Consider the following 9,925-nt stretch of genomic DNA (forward strand, 5'->3'; position numbering starts at 1 on the left):
GACTGACCTACACACACACACACACACACACACACACACACACACACACACACACACACACACACACACACACACACACACACACACACACACACACACACACACATATGTCATCCTTCCCCTCTCTCCTTACTCATTACTTCATCACTCTTCCTGTAAGCGTTTGATGCTTCCCACTCTGCATCCGGTGTCATCCAGGCCTCATTACTGTCCGTCTGTCCACCTACTGTATTTGTTTCTCAGTCAGTGTCTCCTTTTTAGGGTCAGTACTTGTACTTGTGGATGTTCAGTGTCACCATTCAAATTGTCGCTTTATGCATTGCTTCTACCTTGGATCACTGTTGTCTTACATCTGACGTGTTTTTTGGTGTATTTCTTTGCTAATGTCTTGGAGAAAGTCTAAGAAACAGAGCTCCTCTATCAACAGATGTGGTGTTTTTGGACATTTTATTTTGTATTTTAGCATTTTAGCATGGCGGTTAGAATGATCTGTTTTTAGCTGCTAGCGGCTTGGTCACAGCAGAAAGTGGCACAGTTCTTCTGCACTACTGTAGCTGGCAACGTAACAGCTAACACCGCAGCTATCCTGCAAAACGTTGGCAATAGTCAGCCACAATTAGATCTCTGCGCTATTTGTGCAGTTAACTCCCCTGTTGGCATTTTGTTCTCTGGATTGTGCTTCATTTCTTTCATTAAAGTGTTATTGAAGTGGGAGAAAATGCGCATCAGAGCTAACAAGCTTGCTAATTGTCAGTTACCCTGTTGTTCGCCGTTTCGCTAATGGGACAACACAGTTTATCTAAAAAATGACACATAACTGTCTAAAAAAAATGTTACCTACAAGATCACTTCATTTTTAAATAATTATAGTACTTATGTGTGTGTTCCTCAGGGATGAAGACTCCCCTCAGCCCCTCTCATTTCCTGGAGAGGGGACAGATCTTTGCCTTTGGAGGGATGTGTCAAGAGCTGATGGAGCCGCCAACACCTACAACCATTCAACCAGCCAGTCTCTCTGTTCAGCAGACTTCATCCCCAGGTGATTGACATGTTTTTGCACCAATGCTCTGTTTTGTCTCCAGTAATTCAGTCTGACTGATCCTTGTGGTTTTCTCCAACTATTTTCTCCAACAGTCTGACTCATCCTTGTTGTTGTTTCCCCAGGTCAGGGCGGGGCCTATTCGCTGTGTGAGGTGTGTAACTTGCAGCTGACATCTGCTGCTCAGGCCCAGCTGCACTACAATGGCAGGTCTCACCTCCGGAGAGTGAGACAGCTCCAGGCTAGAGAGACAGGGCAGCAGGCAGCAGGTAGGCCTACATTTTGACCACTACTGTCATGTGATTGTGCTGGCAGTTGTATATGCATGCCAAATTTGAGTACCATACCTGACCCAAGACCTTAAGCTTTATTTTTTTACTTCATTTCAACCATTGCTGATCGTTAGCTTGCTTGACTAACACAATTATGCTCTACACCTCACTCCCTAATGCAAACAGTAGTATGCATAGTAGCAGTAATGTTTGCAGCAGTAGTAGCATTAACAGTCATAGCATCAGTAGCATTAACGTCAGTGATAGCAGCAGTAGAAGTGTTATTGACAGCGCCTTGTGTGTTCTAATAGGTCTTGATGTGTTTGATTCCAGCAGGGGCTCAGTCTAGGTCTCTTCCCCTGGCCACAGGGCTCAGCTCCCAGTCTGCAGGACTAACTCCAACCCCAGGTCTCAGTCCAGGTCTCATCGCTCCATCCAGCACGACTGCAGGTAGGACGAGCGCTGCTACTGCTTCTACTGCTTCTAATGCTTCTAATGCTTCTAATGCTTCTAATGCTTCAACTGCGCTGACAATGACAATGATTAAACATTAGAAGTTGCACCACAAAGTCTAAAGCTGACACGCACGTAAATTCTTTACCTGCATGAGAGGAAATCACTCGTTAAAACAACATCACAGAGATGTATACAAGTTGTCACGGTAACCAGAGGCACATTAAGTGCTTAACGAGACATTCATTTGTAAAGTCTGTCTGCTGAATGAGATTGACTTTTGCTCATCCGTCATCAACAGCTGCTGCCTTCTGAGAGAGGATGGAGAGCGTGTGTGTGTGTGTGTGTGTGTGTGTGTGTGTGTTTGTGCGCGTGCGCGCTTGTGTTGGCTCTCAGAATGACCTGAAAGAATAATGTGACCCTGCATTAACTCAGATCATCGCTGCAGTTTTATACTGAATGGGTATTGTTTGCTCCACCCAATGAGCTGAATCTTTTTAAAAATGGACTGACCATCTGAAAGTTGATATGTGAATCAATTTTTGTCGTGTTTGGATGGAGGATGCAATTTTACTGAGACATGTAAAAAAAATCCTTGTGCAGGACCATTTCTTATCTGACACAGCCAAAAAATTGTGCCGCACACAACCCCAGTAAAACCACAACTTGTCTCTTTTACACATAACATTAAATTAGAGAGCTTTAGATGTGCTAGTTGGTGGATTTTTTTACCTTTTTACCCAGGCTTGCTGTTTCCTCCTGTTTCCAGCCTCTGAGAGCCATTTTTGTGCACTGGCAAAATCGGAAAGTGTCGCTAGCTGTTTTCCTGTGCTTCCAGTATTCATGCTGAGCAAAGTTAAATTTTAAACTGGCTGCTGTTTGCAGTTTAATATTTATTGCACAAATATGAGATGGTATCAGTATACTCCTCTAAATCTGGGCATGAAAGCGAGTAGGTTTATCTTATTAACAGTAGCTATCGAGTATGTCTCCTTCTGTATTAGCTCTGATATCATATCTTTATGATAACGGTTCAGTTTAACAAAATTGTCTTTAAGTATCTTGATTATTTGTCATGGTTCAGTCATTGCAGCGGGCTTTCTCAGTGCTTCCAGCGCCCTCTGCTGCTGAAGTCACAGCTGAAGCTTTTCACATTGCTTGATCCTCTTTGGTTCCGTGATCAGCTGTGACTGGAACAGTTTCAGAGTGTCTTCAGCGATTCAGACCCAGTTTTTAAAAAGTCAAACTGATGGTCAGCAGAGTGAGAGCGCGCTGTGAGATGCAGAGTAAAGTGGAGCAGACGGCAGCGGGTCATTAAACTGGGACACAGCACTGCTCCGAAACCCCACTGACATTTCTCAAAGACACGGCTTGCATCTATTCTTACCATTATATTATATTTGGTGTTCGTCCCTTAATGTGTCCGTCTGCAAAAATACTGCTGTGATGACATCTTTATGTGAATCACTGTATAAAACAGTGCTCCAGTTTGTCGTCCTTATTTTGTTTTTCACAGACACAATTTAAAACTTCCAAAATCTGTCATTTTAGACCTGAGGGGAGCTGATTTTAGAGAGACAACATCACTTGTAGAGTAGAATAAAAATAAATAAGTTGCAAAATCAACAAATCAACACTCTCTCTCTCTCTCTCTCTCTCTCTCACATACACACACGCACACACACACACTCTCTCACGCTCACACCTAATTATACTACATGGAAGGATGATGTCAGGAGAGACAGGAAACCAAAAGACAATAGTGCGAGCGCGCGCACACACACACACACACACACACACACACACACACACACACACACACACACACATACAGACATATAGAAGCTGTAATTACATACTTTGTGTCCATATCAGTGTACAGGCTACAATAACACTGATTAAAGATTAAACCTATCTCTATTGGATGCACACACGCACACACATACACGCACACAAACACACACAAACACACACACACACACACACACACACACACACACACACACACACACACACACACACACACACACACACACACACACCACTCAGCGCGAATGGTCATGTCTTTCTCTCTCTCTCTCTCTGTCCATTACGCGATGCTCGCTCGACCATGAAAAGCTCTTTGGCCTGAACTCAGCTCCTCCAGGCCCGGCTGTGTGCGACAGTGACCTGGCTGGCTGAGCAGCCTATCAGCAGTCAGGTCAGATGACATCACAGCCAATCCGAACAGGGTTGCCCTCGCCAAGATCTGTGAGCTCCTCAATCAATGATGTTCATATAAAACAGCTGGATTCAGTTATTTTTATATGGATAATTGTTTTGTGTGTTTCTACTTACATCAAAAATCTGCACTCTGTCAGTATTTTTACGATACATCACCAGAGATGGAAGAAGTATTCAGATCATTTAAGTGGACGTGTGAATAGATGTGTGAATATACTCCAAAATCACGATACTTTAAAGTATCAAAAGTAAAAGTAGGCTAGGCATATTATTATACATTATATTACTGGGTTATTGTTATTGATGCATATATGTGTAAGCAGCATTTTAATGTGCAAGCTGGTGAAGGTGGACTACTTTACACACTGTTGGGTAGTTTAATCTATACAAATGCATCATGTTTTGTGTGCAAAATCTTATTATGTTAAGTACTGACAGGCTGACAGATAAATGTTGAAGTCAAATATGTCCCTCTGAAATGTAGTGGAGCTCTGCCCACACTATGTGTGTAGGTGCCCAGCTAGTGTACAGTATTTAGCAAGCTAAACACACTTCCAATAAAGGTTGCAGACAAAGGGTGCCATCTGAAATATCTATTGGAGGCAGTTGTGAAACTGTGACAACAATATTGGATAAAACCCAACAAATTAAATGCTGTTGTAAGCCAGAAAAAGATCAGATACCACTAACAGTTAAGAAAGTTATTGTAACAACAAATTAGTGCAGAAAGGATTCACAAGACTAGCTGTCAGATTACATAGTGAGGGTGTGCTGTACAGAGTGCTTGCTCTCACTGAACACACTTAATACTGTAGTTTTATGTCTCCTCAGTGGCAGTTAGTGACCACTAGGAGGCAGCATTAACACAGACACACACACACGCACACACACACGCACACACACGCACACACACGCGCACACTCACACACACACACACACACACACACACACACTCTCCGTCACTAATGAAAGAAGTGCATTCCCATGATCCACATCAGTACTAATGAAGAGATGAACTCACATGAGACTAATAACATTTACAATATTAAAACTCCTCTCTTGGTTTTCAGTATTCAGTGTGGGCAGAGACGCTAATGGGTACTGAGGAAAACAACTCTAATGTGCTTTGACTTTTTAATGCGTTATGCTGCAGTAAATACTGTATGACTAAGGATATGAGCCATTCGGGGGGAGAGTACTGAAGTTTGTTTTTCCACAGAGTAAAATGTAAAGTTTCCTGTTAATGAGACCCTCAATGTTCCTGATTCGTTGCTTTAGCACAGTGGAAATGTCAAAAGCAGCTCACCTTTTCCTTTCTGTGCTTTCCATCTGTGTATGTGTGTGTGTGTGTATAAGCTAGCTCTAATTAGCTCTCCTGAGCTAATGAAGGTCAGAATGCTGTCCTGCTGATACCTCATGAATAATGAGAAATAGATGTTATTAATAGACACCTATTGTAGCAGTATGTGTGTGAGATGGAGAGATTGAGCTGGCGTTGATGTGTGGTTTTGCACTGATGTATTCGTCTGTGTATGAATAGACCCTGATGACAGATTCACACACTCTCATAGTGATGCACAGTGGTGAGGGAAGAAGTTGAGGGTGTATACGACCCAGTTTGAACCTGTGATGCAGCCCACACATGACCCACATCTGTGACCATCAGTTGACAACTTGTAATACAATATGCGTCTGTGAGGTCGAGGAAAAAAACTTGCAGGGCTAGCAGAACTGGTAACAGGTCTAGTTAAGGCATTGGAGGGTCTAGTCAAGGTCAAATAGAAAACCAGCAACACTAGAGAGGACGAGTCAAGGACCAGAAGACAACTGCTCGGACAGGTAAAGGGATTGGTAGTAGGACTTAGCAAGGATAAGTAGAAAAAGTGGTAGGACAAGTCAAGGTCTGGTAAAGGCATTGGAGGGTCGAGTCAAGGTCAAATAGAAAACTGGCAACTAGAACTATCAGAGGATTAAGAGGACGAGTCAAGGTTTAGAGGGAACCTGACAGGACTAGAGGATGCTTCAGAAGGTTTAGAAAATAGTAGTGGACTGTTTAGATTAATAAAAGACTAGAAGACAACTGCTCACACTACTCATGTTCTTGTAGAAAACTGGGACAAGCAGAACTGGTAAATGGATCGGTTCTGGGGATTGGGGACTGGTAGGACTAGTCAAGGTCTTGTAAAGGCATTGGAGGGTTGCGTCAAGGTCAAGGATTGGATTGGATTGGATTGGGAAACTGGCAGAACTAGCAGAGGATTGAGAGGACGAGTCAAGGTCTAGAAGGAAACTGACAGGTCTAGTAAATGCTACAGAAGGACTACAGAATAGTAGAGGACTGTTTAGATTGATAAAGGACAAGAAGACAACTGCTCGAACTACTCAAGGAAAGAAAACAGGGACAAGCAGAACTGGTAAATGGATCGGTACTGGGGATTGGGGACTGGTAGGACTAGTCAAGGTCTAGTAAAGGCATTGGCTGAACTAGTTTAGCTTAAATAGAAAACTGCTAGGACTAGCAGAGATAGTAAACGCCTTGTAGGACAAGTCACGGTCTAGTAAAGACATTGGCGGGAATACTAGTTTAGAATACCAGTTGAACTAGTAAATGGATTGGTACTAGGTATTAGGTAGAAAACCGATAACTCTAGTGAATAATGGATAATACTAAAGTGGATAATAATTAAAAAAGGGTCTGTGCTGGGTATTGGGGACTGGTAGGACTAGTTAGAAAATTACTACTGGCAGACGTAGGACTAGTCATGGTACAGTATGAATTATAGAAAAGACAGTAAAGGGGTGGTTGTGTTGGTCTAGTAGACAAATGGTTGGACTGGTAAACCTGTAGAGCAGTGGTAGAGAATAAGAAGAACTAGTAGAGGATTCAGTTTTCTTTCTTGCCTTTCAATCAATGCTTTTCTTTTTATACATTTTCTTTTCTCTCACTTGGTGGATTTTCTATTCCTTTGTTAATTAAGTTGGTAATTTTCATTTGTTTTCTCTCATTCTTGTCTCTGTATTCCTTCTGTATTTTGTTCTTGGGAATTAGACTAATAGCTTGTACCCTCCTCTGCTCCTCTCCTCTCTTGTTTGACTCACGATGAAATGAACTGGCTGAGAGTGCGTGAGTAATTCAGAGATCGAGAGACACTGAACGAGGGATTTCCATCGAGACAGAGTGGCTGTCATCTCCGCTCACCCTGAATACCATCACCTCAGTGATTCAAATACACTGTACACTCTGTCTCTTCCTCACTGCGTGCCGGTTGCCCTCCTCTATCCACACAAGTGTCCCTCTGTGTTCACACAGGCAGACAGTCAGGTGGCGATTCTCTGCTGTTTGCTTTGGGTTTTCTCTTCATTGCTTTTGTTGTTCGGGGAGCAGATGATAGAGTGGAGAGGGAGGAGGAGGGGAAGGAGGAGGTGAGACAGCCGTCTCCCCGTCAAGGATGTGGAGTAGTTTCCTGAGTCGAGGTAGGAAATCCTTCTTCTGACTGTTTGTGCTTGAGCTCCACATTTAGCTGCTTTGGTTTCGAATGTTTGCGTCTTTTTTCTCTTTCTGTGTCGGTTATTTGTGAGTGGTTGTTTTGGGGCGGTGATGGGGATTTCATGATCCAGAGGTCGTGACCTGGACTCGAACCTTGTACTGAGGTTGGAGTCTTTCTGCTCCCAATGTTCTCAGTTTAAAAAGGGTTATTGTCTTCGAAACAAAGTCAGCTGTTCATCACAGGTCGATTATAACTACGTGGCGGTTATTTCCTAAATATCTCATTATGTTGAGGGTATTTTCGACTTTGTTGTTATGTTCTAACGGTTCATCTTGTGACTCAATAAGTACATTATATCTATTGATCTGCTTTTGTCTGGAGTTGGAATATCTCTAAATGGTGTTTTCTCTTGGCTGAGGTGTAAAAGTCGTGTTGATGAAGAGAAGATATGATGAAGTCTGATGGAAGCTGATTTAAATGATACAAAAGTTGGAGGTATTTTTAGTGTCTTATGTTTTTTTAATTTTAAATATTAAAAACAAATCGGACATTGAATATTTAGTGTAATTGTAAAAGAATAGTTCAGCTGTGCCCGTCCGCGGCAGCTGCTGTGTCGATTCTCCTGTCTGCTTCTCCAAACTGGTGTCGTGCTCACCGCCATCTACTATAACACACCAACTAAGGATAAGAACCTCATACAACCTCTCTTCGAAAAAGCTGAACCAGCCCCTTTAACCTATGAAGCTTTGGATAATCTCGCAGTATTTAGAAACATTCACCTACCACATGTCAGTGCAATCAGATTAAATAAATAAAAATCTGCTGGCTGCATTGTTTCTGATGATATTAATCTTCAGATAAATTGAATTATAACATCGGCATACTAAAACGCTCCCAGTGACAATGCTAACATGCTGATGCTAATGATGCATGTACAGTGTTTACCATATTCACCATATTTTCATCTACTAATTAGCTCTAATACGTTTTGCCAGTTATTGGACCTGCTGGTAACACTGAATGTTTCCATCAGCCACTGTTTCTCTTTCCCAGTATGCCAACTTTTGCACCTCAATTAAAATGCAGATGGAAATGCAGTCTCTCTGCTGCAAACGCTACAACGCACTGTGCAGCTTCTCTTGCTTCATACGCTTTGATGTGATGATCTTCTTATGTGCGCTCAGTGTGGGAATCTGGCGTGTTCCAGGAATATGATTAGCTAAATGAATATAAGGATTCATTTTTACACAGAGAACTTCTAGAAGATCCCTGGAACGAATTGTATATTCAATCAGGAGAAAATGAAGGCTGTGATTGGGCTGCTGAACGAGTGGCTACTTCCTGTCTGTCTGGCATTCCTCTCATTATAGATAGCGTGACTGCTGTGATTACCCACACACTGCTGCTCATCATCACAACACAGTTTTGGTTCTGCAGATTAAACCTCATCTTCAGTCACTTTTTCCTTCAGTTTTTCCCTGAAAAATGAATTCATAAGAAATCCTAAATACGGATTTCATGAAAATACTTTTAAATAATTAAATAATTAAACTGATCACTGAAGGTTCTGTTGTGTCTCTGGTTGTTCAGGTGAACTGGAAGAGCTCACATTGCATTTGTCAGCTGTTTCACAATGAGACAAAACACTGATATGTAGGCGTAACTTTGCTCTGACATCTCTCCATTAATTGCATGTATATACGTAGGTTTGTGCATGTGTGTGTATTTCGGGCCCATGTGTGTGTGTAACATGATTAATAATAGAATGAAAAAAAACGAATTTCCCGTTATGGGATTAATAAAGTAATTCTTCCTCTTCTTCTTCTTCTTCCTTAGATCATTGTAATTTATTTTTAGACAGTTTCACAAAAATAAAGATGAACATTTTCATGCAATTAAAGTGCACATTAGTATATTTTTCACTCACAGAATGCAAAGACGCGTTGTACCTCTGAGGAGTCAGAACAACAACCCAGAGGCACCATAGCCCAAAAGAAGTCTGCAACTTTTATTGCTCCTTTCAACCTTGACAAAGTTGGTGCATACCTTCATTTTTACCTTTCACAATAAAAGTCCTCTGCATTTACCTGTGTAATTTTTTATCTAACAGGCCCAATTTGTTAAACATCCTCTAATAATTACCTTTTCAATAATTTTACAACCTTCTTTCCATGTTGAGTAGATTTTTTTTTCATCTCAAGGCGGGTGACCTGAGTTTCTTCAACACTTGTTGCCATACTAAACATCAAAATGAGTTAGAGATACTTTATAATCAAGTCAGATTTTCAGGCTAACTTTACATTTCTATCACCACTACGACTAATCCAAAGAATGGCTAGCTCTTCAGTATGTTGTTTGTCCTTTCCAACACTATAATATACAATGCTCGTTTGGTTCTAATCAGATGATTATGCTGTTTTCTTTCTACTGAGTTGCAAACTGGCGGTCTC

General features: G+C 41.6%; 1 protein-coding gene across 1 annotated transcript in view; it reads left to right on the top strand.

The window, feature by feature from the left end:
• Nucleotides 1-894: 894 nt before the first annotated feature.
• znf385b (zinc finger protein 385B) overlaps nucleotides 895-9,925 on the top strand; it is a gene marked incomplete at its 5' end in the record, with an annotated part of 29,049 nt that continues 20,018 nt past the window's right edge. The window contains 3 exons of the mRNA XM_083922093.1: nucleotides 895-1,039; nucleotides 1,165-1,308; nucleotides 1,645-1,761. Coding sequence (XP_083778219.1) covers nucleotides 895-1,039; nucleotides 1,165-1,308; nucleotides 1,645-1,761 — 406 coding nt within the window. The remainder of the gene's footprint in view (nucleotides 1,040-1,164; nucleotides 1,309-1,644; nucleotides 1,762-9,925) is intronic.

The sequence above is a fragment of the Echiichthys vipera genome (genome assembly GCF_963691815.1).
Source record: "Echiichthys vipera genome assembly, chromosome: 10".
NCBI classification, from domain to species: Eukaryota; Metazoa; Chordata; class Actinopteri; order Perciformes; family Trachinidae; genus Echiichthys; species Echiichthys vipera.